Raw genomic sequence first — 13,723 nt, 5'->3', positions numbered from 1 at the left:
TTACTCAGCCGTCCGATCTAGGAATAGAGGAATCAGCCTTGAGATAGTGCATACCTGGGGTCCGAGTCTTTCGATCACGTAATAAAGGACCATAGTAAAGCGTCTTGGAAAATCTTGGTAACAGCAATCAACGCTAGGGGGAATTTCCTATTTGACACTAATATATAATCGTGCAATTCGCATTCGAATCTGCTACGGCTGGGGTCGCATATGTGTACGCTCGTAGCCGTGGGCGATTTTGATAAGTCGGGGTTTTCAAAAGCATGTGACCATGTAAACATGTAGAAGAAACGCGATGAACGTTAAGATATGGTTTTCATGCCTGGGGCATGAACGTAGTCATCATCAGGCAGAAAAAGCACTTTACCTAGCGCGCGAACCTCAACGCGTGCAGCGCGTCTACCAGACAGAACCCTGTTTAGCGCCGCCGTCATATATTGCATACACTTCTAATTGCTGTTTCTCTCTCGCCTACACAGCTTTGAATTGAATTTCAACATAGCACATAAGCCGAATTGCCGCAAACATGGCGGGCTTCTTCGACATCAAAGCCAGAAAAGATGCCGCCGCCGCCGCAAGTTCGTCCAAAGCACCCACCACCAAGCAAGAAACACCTCGCACACAGCCATGGGTAGAGAAATAGTGCGTACAAATGCCCCAATTTCGACGTCCCCCCAAAAGCGAAACCTGACTCTGACTCCCCTCTCTTTTCCACCTGTGCAGCCGGCCCAAAACCCTCTCCGACGTCACCGCCCAAGACCACACCATCACCGTCCTCCAACGCACCCTCCAAGCCTCCAACCTCCCCCACATGCTCTACTACGGCCCCCCCGGCACCGGCAAGACATCCACGATCCTGGCCCTCGCAAAACAGCTCTACGGCCCCGACCTCATGCGCACACGCGTCCTCGAACTCAACGCCTCAGACGAGCGCGGCATCAGCATCGTGCGCGAGAAAGTCAAAGACTTTGCCCGCAGCCAGCTCTCGAACCCGCCCGCCGGGCCCGCAGGCGTCGAGTACCGCAAAAAGTACCCGGTCCCGCCGTTCAAGATCATCATATTGGACGAGGCGGACAGCATGACGCAGGATGCGCAGAGTGCGCTGCGGCGGACGATGGAGACGTATTCGAAGATTACGCGGTTCTGTCTAGTGTGCAATTATGTGACGCGGATTATTGATCCGTTGGCGTCGCGGTGCTCCAAGTTTCGGTTCAAGGCGTTGGATAGTGTGAATGCGGCGAAGCGGTTGGAGGAGATTGCGGGGAATGAGGGGGTGATGATGGAGAAGGGGGTTACGGATGCGTTGGTGCGGGTGTCAGAGGGGGATTTGCGGAAGGCTATCACGTTTCTGCAGAGTGCGGCTAGACTGGTTGGTGCTACACAGGCAGCGAGTGGGAAGGTGAAAGAAGGCGATGCCATGGACGTTGATGGAGAGAGTGGCGCAACTGTTACCGTTGCCATAATCGAGGAGATTTCAGGTGTCATACCCGATGACACTATATCACGGCTTCAGTCCGCGATGCAGCCCGGGAAGAAGACCAGTAGATACAGCTCAGTGGCAAATGTTGTCACAGACATGGTGGCTGATGGTTGGAGCGCTGCTCAAGTTGTGTCACAGCTCTACGAGAAAGTTCTTTACGATGAGACGATACCAGACCTACAAAAGGCGAAGATTACAATGATCTTTTCAGAGGTAGATAAGAGATTAGTGGACGGTGCAGACGAACATCTAGCCATCCTCGATCTATCATTGCGTGTTGCAGATGTTTTTGCAGAGGAATAGCATGCCATGGACGAAGTACGAAAGAGATGATGGGCAGGGAAGGCTTTGTATGGGCTCTCTGTAATATATGGTAGCTGAATATATACGGCAAGCATTTTTGCGTATAGAGATTAACACCTCCGGGTTGTTTCACCTTAACTATCCCTAATCAAATCCCTTGGGGACACCAAGTCAAGACTAGATCTTGGAACAAATACTTCATACACGTCTGGATCACAGACATCCCTTATCAATCACTCATTGGAGGGGACATGACCAAACTCGACTCAGAAAGTAAACAGCAGGTGTGTACTCAGAGAATTGTGCGGCACAGGGCAAATACCATATTGGCGAGAATCATCATCGGACGTTATCTCAGGCTAACTCCCTTAATCCTCTTAGCAAGCTGAACGCTGTCATCGCCGAATGCTGAATGATCTGTTGGGGATCGACGTTTTGGGGGACGCTCACCACTTTCTCTGAGGATAGTCAGAAGTGTTGCCCATCCTCCACTATGTTGAAGCTGATAGCCGTCAGACAGATCATGACTGCTGGCCACCCGGCATAAGAGACGTTCCTCGTCCTAAGATTATTGTCAGCTACTATAATGGATATTCCAAAACATTGGACTCACTTTGCTAAGTATTCCAAGACCATGAAGGAAGCATAGCAGGTGGAAGTCTGACACCGCGGTAAGTCCGGTAGGTTGGTTGAGTGCTGGCCCGGTCGATTTCGCATTGAGCTGCTGCGCGAGCTTCGAGATCTCTTGTGCCTCCCCAAGGGCCTCCCGATTCTCAATGGTAAACTTATGATTCACGAACTGTGGTCGAGGTTCTGTCGGGAAACCGTGCGTAAGGGTGACAAACAAGTATTCCACTGGGAACGATGGCTTTGCGTTTTCCTGTACATTAGCTCCATGCTCGTTTATCCTTCGATAGAACACTTCTGGAATATATCGCTTGCGGTTGCCATTCACGTTTTCATCCTCATTTTGTACCAGCATAACGGTAGGGTCCGCCGATGGCTCTATGATGTCCGCTCGTACCATCTCCACAGCATCATTCGAAGCTTGATACGCTGAGATGGCGATCTGGTTGTTGTCGTCTCCACTGATGACGCATGTAACAAAATTTGACCCAAACCTCCCTGTCTCGCTCCATTTCGTTGGCCGGGGGAACCGCGCTTGATACCTTGAGGCGAAGACTACCTCGAGGGACGATAGAAAGTATGAGTCGACATGCCGACGGCAAATGACGCTACCATTTCCTTCGCCACTATCTAAGAGGTCGGTGACAATGACACCTACTCTCTGCATACCACAAAGCTGCGCAAGATCATCAATATCGTTCTCGTTGTCCCAGTCCCCTAGCGAGATACCATCCACTTCATTGACCTGCGGAGGCTCATATATAGCCTCTACTATGGCTTTGGTACCTAATGGAACTTCTTCGTATTGTTCGTAGCGCCCATAGAGAAAGCCTAATCTCTGGCTCCCAGATTTTCGCCAGAAATCTAGGAAGCTATTGATAAGGTCCGGTGAGGCGAACTCGACATGGTCAACCATACGATACTCCTGGGGCTTAAGCGAGATAGCACTTGGTTGACACTTTGTGCATATTCCAGCAGGGAAAGGAGCATGGCCACTAGGACAATCGGGACGGACGCGGTAGAATGGTTCGGTCAGCGGCGGTATGTACGAGCTTCCTGTCTCTGGTTTATTCTTTCCCTGGTTGATCTTTCGGAGGTAGCCATGGAAAGATGTGTGCTTGATCTTCTTTTCTTCAAGATATTTGGCGTCGAAAGGTTCCAGAGGCATACAGTAGTCGCACATGCCCTTCGGTCCATGCTTGCAGAAACGCTGATCCTTCGGTCTGGAAATCTTGCCATCCAACTTGTCCAGCCTATCATCAAGTGAAGATTGTTGTACGACATCCCAGGGGTTCTTTATGAGCTTCGTCGGCGAAGCAAGGTCGCTACGGAGGACCGGTGGATCTTGTGAAGGAAGGACAGGTTTGCCATCGAGCCGGTTCGCTATTGATGCTGGAGCAGTATGCCCGTTTGTAGCGGCAGGCGCAGATTCTTGCCAGTCAAGATATATCTTATCACCATTGCTTGGCTATATATTAGATCATGGCTTCACATGCGACTGGGGAGGACCTACCTCATGCCCACTTGTTTGAAAGTTATGCCCTTCAACGATGCGATCTTCCTCTTGTCCCCCGCTCTTGGGTCATTTGACACAGTAATACTGGTAGGGTCAACGTCTTTGGGCAATTTCTCGAGGATTGGATGTAATAGAGAGGCGAAGTCGTCTGTTTGCTGTACAGTAAGGCGAAACTGGCCTTCTTTACTTTGGAACCTGAGAATCATGATGAGGCGGGGTATGTAGTGAGGATGGACGACAGAGCCACCGAAATGGTATTTATCTATGTGATATAAGGGGGAGTGCTCATGTATGAAGAAAGTTGTTGCGGTTGAAGGTGAAGCTGTGTAAGTGAAAGCTACCATGAGCTTCGAATAATAGGCATAAGCCCGCCAACGTCACTCGCGGATTAGGCGCGGATTACTGCCCGCTCCACCGCCCGCGGGCATATCTCGGGGCTGGAGGCGCGATGCATGAAACTCTAGGTGGCCTTTCCATGCGCATTTTCGATGCCAACTATTCACGGTCCAGCAGCCACAACAAACACATAAAACTCCCAACCGTATCACTCATTACCAAGATCGCAGCTCCGAGGCTTTAAATACCCCAAGCGCATTTTCGCGCCCGGCAGACCACGCTCCTGAAAAAGTCCAGTTCCAATACCGTACACACACTATCGCCAGGATGGTGAATTGGTTAACGTTGATGGTGCCTTTTGCCTATCTCGGCATACTCATCGGCTCACTCGTGACATTCTCGTCTCTTTATCGCAAACGAAAACTCGCAAAGGCTGCTTCTCTCGCTCCATGGTTTGGTCAAAACCTCCAACGGGACATATACCTCACCCTACTCCACATGGAGCCCGAAGCAGGGCAACCAAAAGTCCCGGACAGTGTATTGAAGGCAGCACTTTTGCGGCGTGCGACTGAGGATGTCCATCGAATCGTTCAGATTAGGAATGCGAAACAGGCGTTGAGCACACTTCTACAAAAGGGATGTGTGGGTGATGATCTGTGGAAGCGATTCTCGCGTGCGGAGAAAGAGGTGGAAGAAGAATTGAGAGATGTAGTTCAAGAGGTAGATGCTCCTCGCCACTAGAGCCTGTCTACATACTAACGTACATGCTCATTCAGGCGAACGGATTTGTTCCTGGGTGGGGCCAAGTCATTTTCCAGTCTGCCTCCGAGATCGCACAAAACATAGTAGCTAGGAAACGGCTAGAGGAGATACAAGCTCAGGTCGACGCCGACAAAGAATGGTGGGAGAAGAAGAAAGCTTCGGTCTCTTCTGAGTTCATGAAGGAGTTGGACAATGAGGCTGCGGCAAGCCCACCCTCTGCAATGAACAAGCCAAGTCCGACGAACACGAAGGGTAGCGATGATGATGCAGTCATAGTGGAAGCTGGCGGACCGTCCGATAGTGCTCCAAAGAACAAGAAGAAGGGCAAGAAATGAATTGACACTTATGCTATAGTGCTGGAAACTAAAACGAGCATTGCTGGAGTTCTGGGCGCAGCGTGTATGGATGATTCGACTCTTCAAATCCGATCACGTTACAGTCACTCTAGAATTGCAACGATGTTCAATGGGAGCATATATCCACGGAGGCCTGACTTTTGCAAAGCGCTGTTGCATGTATAATAGGACTCATACGTTCGTCGAACACCAATACGTTAGATAATGATACATGATGAAAATCATACAAGGTCTCTTGCTCACTGCCATCCCACATCTATTTCTTCGAAGGTCCAGAAACACCCGCATTGATCACGCCCGGAAGCTCCTGTTCACCCATGCTGTAGAGAAGTCCAATGGCCCAAGTCAGGATAGACAAAAAGGCAATCGTAAAACCAGTGAAGAGCCAAAAAGGCATAACAATATCCTTCTTCTGGCAAGCCGGGCCGCCAAAACTGGTGGTTTTGTTTGATCCGTCTAAGTTGGTGTGAACCTGGGCCTCGCAGGCACAAGTCCAGCATTCTGTCTTGTCAGTTTTATATTTCGTACGGCATTGCCCATGCCCAGAGCAGCCTTTTGTCTTGGCTTCGCAGTCCGCTTCAGATGCGAAACAGCTGGGAAGGATTCCTCGGACCGGCGATGTGTCATTCGTGCTCGGGGTACCTGAATGTGTTGGTTTGGACGTAGCGGAGGAACGGATGGGTGTCGCCTCGGACAGGATCATCTCTAGTTCCTGTTTGCCATGTCTTGATGGAATCTCACCGTAGACGTTCGGTGATCGTTTCGAGGCCTTTTTTGATTTGGGAGAGGTGAAGACAACTGTGAACTGGTAGTTGTGCTGATTAGCCTCAGTCAACAGCTGACCAAGCGTAGCTTTGACATCTTTTGCAGATTGAGCGTCCTGGCGAAAGTTAATGAGCTGCTCAGCCCAAGTCATACAACCATGCCTACCTTGAGACTCGTTGCGGAAGAGAATGACCAGGGTTTGCAGGTCTGTCGCATAGGAGTGATGCCCTGTCTATTTACTACATCATGAATAGAGTCGCACACTGCTGGCATTATAGTTGTATCAATGGACTCCAAGTATCTCAATTTGTCGTCGAATGATTCCATGAGCTCCAGTGTGTCGGCCGCGGATGGCGATATGGGGATCGTGAACTCGTCGTATGAACCCGACTCGAGAGTTGTTGGGACAACATCTGCTAGTCGTAAGTATCGTAGGAGAACAATTTGCTCGTGATAAAAGTACCTTGGACATTGTCGAACCCCTCCACGACGATGAACCCTTGACTTTGCTGATTCGCAGCAGTAATATGCTGGAGATCCAGCAGCCCTGACGGGCTTCCACCGAATGCACTAATCTGCTGGAGTTGTTCGTCTTTCAGATCCCCAACATTGTAGTATTGGGCCAGTCCTAGACGCCTCGAGAAGACTAGTCGAGCTGTTTCTGCGTCAAGCTTCTGACCCCGGTTCGGTAGAGCTCTGGGAGAGCTGGGGAAGAGGAAGACGCGGGCCTCGTCAGATGAGAGGGCCGCGGCGAGAGGATAAAAGAACGGCAGCGTAAGACTCCAGCCAGACCTCATGTTGCCGTCGATGTCGATGCCGATGATGAGATTATAGTAACAGCTTGACTGACGTCGAAGCGTCGAAGCCTAGTAGCTCATGAGAGTGAAACGTCGGCGAAACTACGGCCTCAGGCTGCAGCCAACCGGTTGTCCAGTACTATCATTTGCCTCCGCTTCAACTTCTATTTGGGATCCGGATCGTGTCTACAACGAGAGGTGCCATTCTACACTCACCTGTTCTGCTGATCTTCGACTTGTCACCAAGCCTTTCGGAGTCATCCATGAATATCAGAGCATCGCATCGGGGAGTGCCTACTTCGTAAACCTTGCCCAACACCTATCTTCATCGGTGTTGTTGCCCTCGACCTGCTCCATATGTCCCAGTCGCTCGGGCTACGGACATTTAGGCCGCTCCTTCGACAGACAGGGGCTTTTGCCCTCCGTCGCCCTCAGTACAGAGAGTCTACCAATGTCCGCATACAGAAAGTGAAGTTCGTGCGCCGGTGGCTCACATGGAAGCGTGTTGGCACGTATCTGCTATACACGGGCGCAGCATATATAACATTGAACCATGGACTAGATTATATACTCGGGGCACTGGAGGGTGAGGAGGAGAAAGAATGGAAGCAAGCCCCGAAACAGACGAATGCGCAAAAGGCTGCTGTGCTCAAAGCAATGGACAGGAAACGACGACCTGATGGCGAGCATGAGAAGGGAGCAGCTGGAATAGGCCGGGACGTGACCAAGGAAGAGTCGGAGGATGAGGAGGAGGACGAGGACGAGGATGAGGAGGGCGAATACGACGAGGACGGCATTGAGGATTCCATCTTCATACCCATGACCTGGGCGAAAGAACAGCCGCGAGAATACTACAAAGGCTCTGATCCCGAATGGCGAGAATTTATGAAGTTTGCTAGAGACGGAAAAAGACAGACGGGGGCACGCGAACAACTAGTGTCTCGGGTGCGGACTGAGGTGAGCCGGCATCCTTTGTTGAAGCGGACTCTTGGGCAGATTGACGATCGATGGAACAATTACTGGATACATTTCTATTACCCACCTGGGCCTCCACCTCAATATGAACGGAGCGGGTATGTTTGAACGGTCGTACAGGATCTCCGAGCTCGACTAACTTTTGCTCAGAATTGAGGTTATATTTCTCGAGGACGACGACGTCGTAATTGCTTGGTCGACAAGGGCTGTAGAGCTGAAAGACCAACGACGTCTTGAGACGTTTCTATATCCCACCGGCGCCATGAACGCTTTCTACATAATCGGGTCGAGTCTGACGAAGAAATACTGGATGCAGTTCAAGGGCGTGTTTGGCAACAAGCCCCCGCCGGATGCTTCCATGTCTACACTCGATCAAGGGCTTCAAGAATTGAAAAGAATCGATGGTCGTATCGCAGGGTCTGGAGATGCTCCTGCTGAACAAAGTCCTGGACAATCGCCGGGACAGCCTGCAGGAAAATCGCCAGGGCAGCCTCCAGGCGCGCTGGTACCACCGAACGTAGACGGGCCTTCGATTCCGCGGCAGCAAGCCGTTCCACTATTCTCAACATTCGCTCGACACTTTGTAGAAGGCACAAGGGCACCCAGATCGGAAGCGCCGCGGGGCACTGTCGTCTTAAGGGGCACCGTAGAAGTTGTCGGGAATAAATCTGTAGTCATCAGTCAAGTCATTGGTGTCTACGATCCGAAGCAGAACAATTTAAGGTCGGTCAATATCAAGATCCAGGATATACGGCCTAGATCATTGCGGCCACGAGGAGGCCCATGATGATGGTTAACATTTGTCCCCATACAGCAGACGTTTGAACGGCTGTTTGGATATGAACAACAGTCGCTACGATTACTGCTTTCGTTTGGTCTCGCATGGCGTGCAGCGTGGGGAATTTATAGCATTGCAAAGGCGCACGGGATAGCAGCAGCGCTTTGTACATTCCCATCGACAACAACTCTCCAGTCTTCCCTCATGACAGACACAAGAAAAGAGACGATAATAGTACAGAGAGGAAACCAGGTTGTTCATTTCAATTCAAGCACTATCTTGCTCGTACGCGTCCGTCTATCTTCTACCAAATGGGTATACATACATCCATCTCTCCATGACTCTCTCTCTGTCTCTCCATCGATGCCCTCACCACCAACCCCCTCAAACATCACTGATCCCATCGTCCTGCGCCGGCTTCTCCACCTCACCCTCCTCAAGCGGGCCCAGATAATCATAATACATGCGCGCCCGCTTACTCTCGCCCGTCGCCGGCTTCACAACAACATGATGGCGCGCCCACCGCCGCTCGCTCACACCCTCAATCTCAACCTCCTTGAACCCCCACACGCTCCAAGCAACCCACCCACTCTCCGCCTCCACATAGCCCAAAAACACCCGCTCACTCCCCTCCATCTCCGCGCCCCAGCCCTCGACCAAGAACGCCCTGTCCTCGTCGCTCAGATAGCTTGCGTCGCGCCGCTCGCTGCCCACGTCCGCGAGCCGCGCAACCCACGTGCTCTTGCCGTGCACCTTGCCAAACACGTGGTCCTCGTGGGTGCGCACCGTGCCGTCGACGATGCGCTGCTCGCGCGTGCCTTCGAAGCCGCCTGTCAGCTTCTGCACTATGTCGATGTGGTCGGCGCCCGTGGCGCTGTCTTTGGTGTGGCGCACGTGCAGCGTGATGGTCGCCCAGGAGATGGCCTGGCGGGTCAGCCAGGACATGCCTTGGAAGGCGAGGATGGCGTCGGGTGCGTCGGAGACTTTGCGTTCCTGTGTCGGGGCTTGTTAGTTGGAGAGATTGGTGGTGTGGTGGTCTTGTAACGTACCATGACGTAGGTCCCCGTGAGGTTATCCATGGTGATGGACGGTGGGGCGGCCATGATGTTGTATTGTAGCGGGTAATAGTCCGAGGGGAATGAATAGGTAGGTATATGCAGTTACAATGCCACGCAATGGGATGCGACAAGGGTGAGAGCAAGGGCAAAGGATATATGAGACGCTGGCTACGTATGCGGCGAAAGCACCTTAGGTAGATTGAGCAAGTACAAATCTCTCAAGATCGACGGCGCAAAAGGGCTCGACCGGATGCTGTCTCTATCAAGGTTGAAGAGCGAGGATGGTGATCGTATATACGAGCGAGAGAGAGAAGACGACTGGCTGGAGGCAAGTTGGTGGGAAGGCCGGCTGGATGTACGTATGTATGTATGTGTGGGTATGGGTTATAATCGATATGCAGTATCAATCCCTGTTATATATATACAGTATCTTTATATGTATTTATATATATTCTCGCTACGCACTACTTATTCCTACTAAACTACTGCACTCCACCACCACTACTACTGTGGGTCGATGGATCCATTAAACTCCCGTCTAGTACGAACGCCCCCTCACTCCTCTCACTCATTTCTATTCTTCCCCGTCAGCACGACACACTGGGGAATACCATCACTATCACAGCGACAACCTCCTCCAGCCAACATATCACCAACCTTCTCTTATCTGCACACGCACGCACACGTATACTGAATATATGTATATATATATATGCAACCAAGCCCAACTAACCACTCCCCCCGGACGTAACTACAGTAACAAACCAACTAACATACTTTTGGCCCCCTCCACCTTTCCCCTCCTGCTTACACGGCTCCGCTCCGTCGTCACGCCGCTGTGTGATGGTGGCATGCGAACCGAGGTTCATGTGCGAGATATTGTGTGATGAAGCGGGAGGGGGAGATGTGCACGTGCATGTGCATATGTGGTGTTTTTGATACGTGCCTGCTCCTGTCATGTCATGTAGCAAATATGGGGTCAGGGATTTGGCGCGGGGACATCCATGGATGTATTATTGCGCTAATTGCTGCTAATAGTTCAACTAGTCTGAGAGACTGTGATCTTCCTGGAGAGAGAGAGAGAGAGAGTGGGCGTGATTGCTGCGTTCTGTGGATATGAAAGTGGATGATGGTATAGATCCATGTTCTTCTCACGGGTCCTGGACACTCCGAGTGGTGATTTCAACACACATGGCACATATATAGCGAGCAAGCAAGACTTTGCGCCGTTCCCAAAACTAATGGATAACGCTCGTGTGTTGAACGCAGCAGGTCGGTATGCAGCGCTGAATATGCAGGACTCAAAACAACTCTTTCTCTCGCACCGTCCATATCAACCCAAGTCACAAGCAATGCACCCGGTGCAAACAAACCTCTCCCTCCATACGCCACTCGCCTAGTCATTCCGGATGGCATAGATCAGCTTGTCAAAAAGGCCCAGCCTGGAGAAACATTCAATGAGACCGCGGAGCCAATGGAACCAAACGGCACACTCGCAGTTGAGTGCGAGTGTGCTAATAGAAAACGCTTACTTTATCCAGGGCAGGCCCATCTTCTTCATCTCCACCGCGAGCTGGAAGAGGTAGTCGAGGCTTTCGCAGAGAGTCTTCGCTTTGTGGACGTTGTCGCCCCATACGTAGCTGTTTATTTATTTCAGTCAAACGGTGTTCAGATCGAGTCTCCGCAAAGCAAAGGGAGCTTCTCACATTCCGTGCCTCCTAACCAAGACCGCGTACGTGTCTGGATAGGCGTCCATGGCCTCCTCCAGCGCACCCGTGAGATCCTCCTCCCTGTGCACACACTGGTCAGCAGCCACATCTCTCCACTCTTCCCCTCATCCCTTATCATGTATCTCTCGAACATACTGCGCGGTATTTTCGATGATCGGAATCCTCAGGCGATCGAAATATCCCAAGTTCCCCTGCTTGCCCCGGCCCTTGGGCACGCCCTTGATCTGCTCAATCTCTTCAATCTCAAAACACGCCTCTTTCCCAAACTCCCGCTCCACAATCAGCGTCACCAGCACCGCCCACTGCGAATGTGAGTGGATTGTACATCCGGCCCCGCGGTTGAACGCTGCCAGGAACAACGGCGTGCATTGCGACGGTTTCAGGGCCTAGTTTTCCCGCCACAGAGGCGGGGTACATATCAGTAACGTGGGCGAGAGGGAGGCGTGGGACGGACAATTGCATAGGGGATGTCGTAGTTGGACCAGCGTACTTGCGGGGTGCGAAGGTATGTGTTTGTGTTGGCGTCCATGACGAACATGTCGGTGGGCTTGAGGAGCTCCTTCTGGACGCCTGAGGGCGCGACGAAGATGTGCTGGTTGTGTCGGATGCTGCAGCCGCCGCCGGTGCCAGTCACCTGGTGTCTACTATGAGTTTCTTGCCGTTGCGCCGGTATAATTGCTCACCCAGCCGAGTGTGTAGAATTTGGCGCATAGGGTACAGATCAGGTTTGCGGGGTGGTCGGGGTCGCTGGAGAGAACGAGATGGTCATTCTCGATGCGCGATTGCTCAGCAGATGCCATGGTGGATTGTGTAGAGGACCAAAAAGAAAAAGGAACAAAGAGGTTGTGTCTGGAGTGGTTATGAATTTGTCCAGAGAATTGTAAACTTTTGATGCCTCATTGCCGGCCTTACCGGATTGGGACTGCTTGGCAATTCCGTCATGCCTCCACTGAGGAGCAAGTGAGGACCGTGCGCGAGTGTGGACTGATGATTGATGGATCATTGATGGCGGGGTGTATCAACACATCAACACATACATCCACATCGCCATCCTCTTTTTCCTCATAACACATACTCTCATGAAACCACTGTTCCGTAATCCGGGTCTCTGCACCCCGTCCTTGAAGCATCTCTCGTGAAGCACGGTGTCAAGTATGGAAATCAACAACACGCATCCTATTATCCCGTCCTGGTATCTCCCTAATGACAGTCCGCAAATGAATACTCCCTTCCAGATGACAGTATCAACAAACTACACCCGCACACTCATGCTCCAGACTTCTTGTCCTTGTCCAAGTGCAGCGCGTGCTTGACCTTGTCCGCAATGCTCGACTTGCCCTCCTCCGTCGTCTTGTGCTCCTTCTGAGCCTGACTATGTCCGCCGTATTTCTCCTTGTGTACGTTGCCTATCGCACAATCAGCATTCTGGGAGAGTCACTCGAGCTCGTCGGATGTATGGTCTATACCTTCTCCACCACGCTGAAGTCTGCATTAATACATGATTCTGAAGCTGTGTAGTCCGGAGAACTCACCCCCGTATGATAGTTTTCGTATTCTCCGTGCTTGAGTGCTGTCTCCGGCACTATCTCCGCGTCATCTCGCTGTGTTGCGCCTAGCTTGGGCGTGCCTTTGGTCGGGGTCTTTGCATTGTCAGCGTCTAGTGTATGTATATGTCGCTCTCGTCGTGGGTGGGATATCTGCCTACGTGTATGTTTCCGAAGCCGCCTCTCTGTGCAGCGTTAGGATTGTACAAATACTCAAGGGAAGAACCACATACGCCGCCAGAATGAGGCTCGGTAATAGTATCGCTGATGTTCTCGCGGACAATCGAACCATCTGCGTACTCTGTGCCATCCGACTTCCCGATATTGCCAGCTATATTCCCACCATTAGCATCAGCTAGACGCCTCTTAGCACGAGCACAAAACGCACCTCCGCCACGGCCGGTCGATACAAGAGGGTCAGTCGGCATAATGTTTATTTTCTTTCTTTTGCTGCAGCAGACAAGAGGCTCAAAGGCGTGGCAGTAAGTGTTTGCAGCTCTATCCCGGTCACCAGCGCAGACGTGCAGGGCCAGAGGAATAAATAAACAGACAGTAAATGACGCAAGGGTTCACGTGGGATGATACCTAATCACAGGCCGGCGGCGACTGTGGCGGCGCAACACACAGTTGGTTGACAGTTCGTATATCCCATGAGAGGGATGCAACCGTACTCGCAAATCGCAATTTATCCCCTGT

The 13,723-nt window shown here is 51.6% G+C and overlaps 8 protein-coding genes across 8 annotated transcripts; 3 read left to right on the top strand and 5 right to left on the bottom strand.

Moving 5' to 3' along the window:
• The first annotated feature begins 393 nt into the window (after window positions 1–393).
• On the top strand, window positions 394–1,944 carry EJ05DRAFT_479839 (replication factor C). Its single transcript, XM_033744751.1, has 2 exons — window positions 394–642; window positions 724–1,944. The coding sequence occupies exons 1-2, from the start codon at window positions 527–529 to the stop codon at window positions 1,781–1,783; spliced, it is 1,176 nt and encodes a 391-aa protein (XP_033596775.1). The 5' UTR covers window positions 394–526; the 3' UTR covers window positions 1,784–1,944.
• A 75-nt stretch (window positions 1,945–2,019) lies between these two features.
• On the bottom strand, window positions 2,020–4,288 carry EJ05DRAFT_479838 (nuclear protein localization protein 4). Its single transcript, XM_033744750.1, has 3 exons — window positions 3,924–4,288; window positions 2,397–3,873; window positions 2,020–2,345 (listed from the first exon to the last, which is right to left on the bottom strand). Exons 1-3 carry the CDS (start codon window positions 4,130–4,132, stop codon window positions 2,133–2,135), a joined length of 1,899 nt encoding a protein of 632 aa, XP_033596774.1. The 5' UTR covers window positions 4,133–4,288; the 3' UTR covers window positions 2,020–2,132.
• Window positions 4,289–4,445: 157 nt separating this feature from the next.
• Window positions 4,446–5,359, top strand: EJ05DRAFT_469426 (uncharacterized protein; the record flags this gene model as incomplete). Its single annotated transcript, XM_033742908.1, has 2 exons — window positions 4,446–4,982; window positions 5,039–5,359. The coding sequence occupies exons 1-2, from the start codon at window positions 4,590–4,592 to the stop codon at window positions 5,357–5,359; spliced, it is 714 nt and encodes a 237-aa protein (XP_033596773.1). The 5' UTR covers window positions 4,446–4,589.
• A 277-nt stretch (window positions 5,360–5,636) lies between these two features.
• On the bottom strand, window positions 5,637–6,942 carry EJ05DRAFT_504413 (uncharacterized protein; the record flags this gene model as incomplete). The annotated part of the gene is made up of 3 exons (XM_033747568.1): window positions 5,637–6,260; window positions 6,311–6,558; window positions 6,609–6,942. The coding sequence occupies 3 exons, from the start codon at window positions 6,940–6,942 to the stop codon at window positions 5,637–5,639; spliced, it is 1,206 nt and encodes a 401-aa protein (XP_033596772.1).
• A 657-nt stretch (window positions 6,943–7,599) lies between these two features.
• On the top strand, window positions 7,600–8,747 carry EJ05DRAFT_521069 (uncharacterized protein; the record flags this gene model as incomplete). Its single annotated transcript, XM_033748758.1, has 2 exons — window positions 7,600–8,015; window positions 8,068–8,747. The coding sequence occupies 2 exons, from the start codon at window positions 7,600–7,602 to the stop codon at window positions 8,702–8,704; spliced, it is 1,053 nt and encodes a 350-aa protein (XP_033596771.1). The 3' UTR covers window positions 8,705–8,747.
• Window positions 8,748–9,908, bottom strand: EJ05DRAFT_155973 (uncharacterized protein). The gene is made up of 2 exons (XM_033739369.1): window positions 9,745–9,908; window positions 8,748–9,688 (listed from the first exon to the last, which is right to left on the bottom strand). Exons 1-2 carry the CDS (start codon window positions 9,796–9,798, stop codon window positions 9,080–9,082), a joined length of 663 nt encoding a protein of 220 aa, XP_033596770.1. The 5' UTR covers window positions 9,799–9,908; the 3' UTR covers window positions 8,748–9,079.
• Window positions 9,909–11,281: 1,373 nt separating this feature from the next.
• Window positions 11,282–12,283, bottom strand: EJ05DRAFT_504410 (Methylthioribulose-1-phosphate dehydratase; the record flags this gene model as incomplete). Its single annotated transcript, XM_033747567.1, has 5 exons — window positions 11,282–11,393; window positions 11,460–11,543; window positions 11,619–11,869; window positions 11,938–12,117; window positions 12,167–12,283. The coding sequence occupies 5 exons, from the start codon at window positions 12,281–12,283 to the stop codon at window positions 11,282–11,284; spliced, it is 744 nt and encodes a 247-aa protein (XP_033596769.1).
• Window positions 12,284–12,532: 249 nt separating this feature from the next.
• Window positions 12,533–13,605, bottom strand: EJ05DRAFT_479834 (uncharacterized protein). Its single transcript, XM_033744749.1, has 6 exons — window positions 13,416–13,605; window positions 13,261–13,358; window positions 13,189–13,212; window positions 13,016–13,123; window positions 12,950–12,962; window positions 12,533–12,889 (listed from the first exon to the last, which is right to left on the bottom strand). Exons 1-6 carry the CDS (start codon window positions 13,453–13,455, stop codon window positions 12,750–12,752), a joined length of 423 nt encoding a protein of 140 aa, XP_033596768.1. The 5' UTR covers window positions 13,456–13,605; the 3' UTR covers window positions 12,533–12,749.
• Between the last annotated feature and the right edge of the window lie 118 nt (window positions 13,606–13,723).

The sequence above is a fragment of the Pseudovirgaria hyperparasitica genome (genome assembly GCF_010093815.1).
Source record: "Pseudovirgaria hyperparasitica strain CBS 121739 unplaced genomic scaffold EJ05scaffold_17, whole genome shotgun sequence".
In the NCBI taxonomy this organism is placed as follows: Eukaryota; Fungi; Ascomycota; class Dothideomycetes; order Acrospermales; family Acrospermaceae; genus Pseudovirgaria; species Pseudovirgaria hyperparasitica.
The sequence above is the reverse complement of the archived record's forward strand: the minus strand, read 5'-3'. Positions and strand labels throughout refer to the sequence as shown.

Excerpts from the sequence above, each read along its gene's own strand:
- EJ05DRAFT_479839 (XM_033744751.1), top strand. The coding sequence starts at position 527 with ATGGCGGGCTTCTTCGACATCAAAGCCAGAAAAGATGCCGCCGCCGCC. Across the intron at positions 643-723 it reads CAGCCATGGGTAGAGAAATA|CCGGCCCAAAACCCTCTCCG; the intron begins GTGCGTACAAAT and ends CCACCTGTGCAG.
- EJ05DRAFT_479838 (XM_033744750.1), bottom strand. The coding sequence starts at position 4,132 with ATGATTCTCAGGTTCCAAAGTAAAGAAGGCCAGTTTCGCCTTACTGTA. Across the intron at positions 3,874-3,923 it reads TTCAAACAAGTGGGCATGAG|CAATGGTGATAAGATATATC; the intron begins GTAGGTCCTCCC and ends TATATAGCCAAG. Across the intron at positions 2,346-2,396 it reads GTCTTGGAATACTTAGCAAA|GACGAGGAACGTCTCTTATG; the intron begins GTGAGTCCAATG and ends CAATAATCTTAG.
- EJ05DRAFT_155973 (XM_033739369.1), bottom strand. The coding sequence starts at position 9,798 with ATGGCCGCCCCACCGTCCATCACCATGGATAACCTCACGGGGACCTAC. Across the intron at positions 9,689-9,744 it reads TCACGGGGACCTACGTCATG|GAACGCAAAGTCTCCGACGC; the intron begins GTACGTTACAAG and ends GCCCCGACACAG.
- EJ05DRAFT_479834 (XM_033744749.1), bottom strand. The coding sequence starts at position 13,455 with ATGCCGACTGACCCTCTTGTATCGACCGGCCGTGGCGGAG. Across the intron at positions 13,359-13,415 it reads ATCGACCGGCCGTGGCGGAG|CTGGCAATATCGGGAAGTCG; the intron begins GTGCGTTTTGTG and ends GTGGGAATATAG. Across the intron at positions 13,213-13,260 it reads CCGAGCCTCATTCTGGCGGC|AGAGGCGGCTTCGGAAACAT; the intron begins GTATGTGGTTCT and ends AACGCTGCACAG.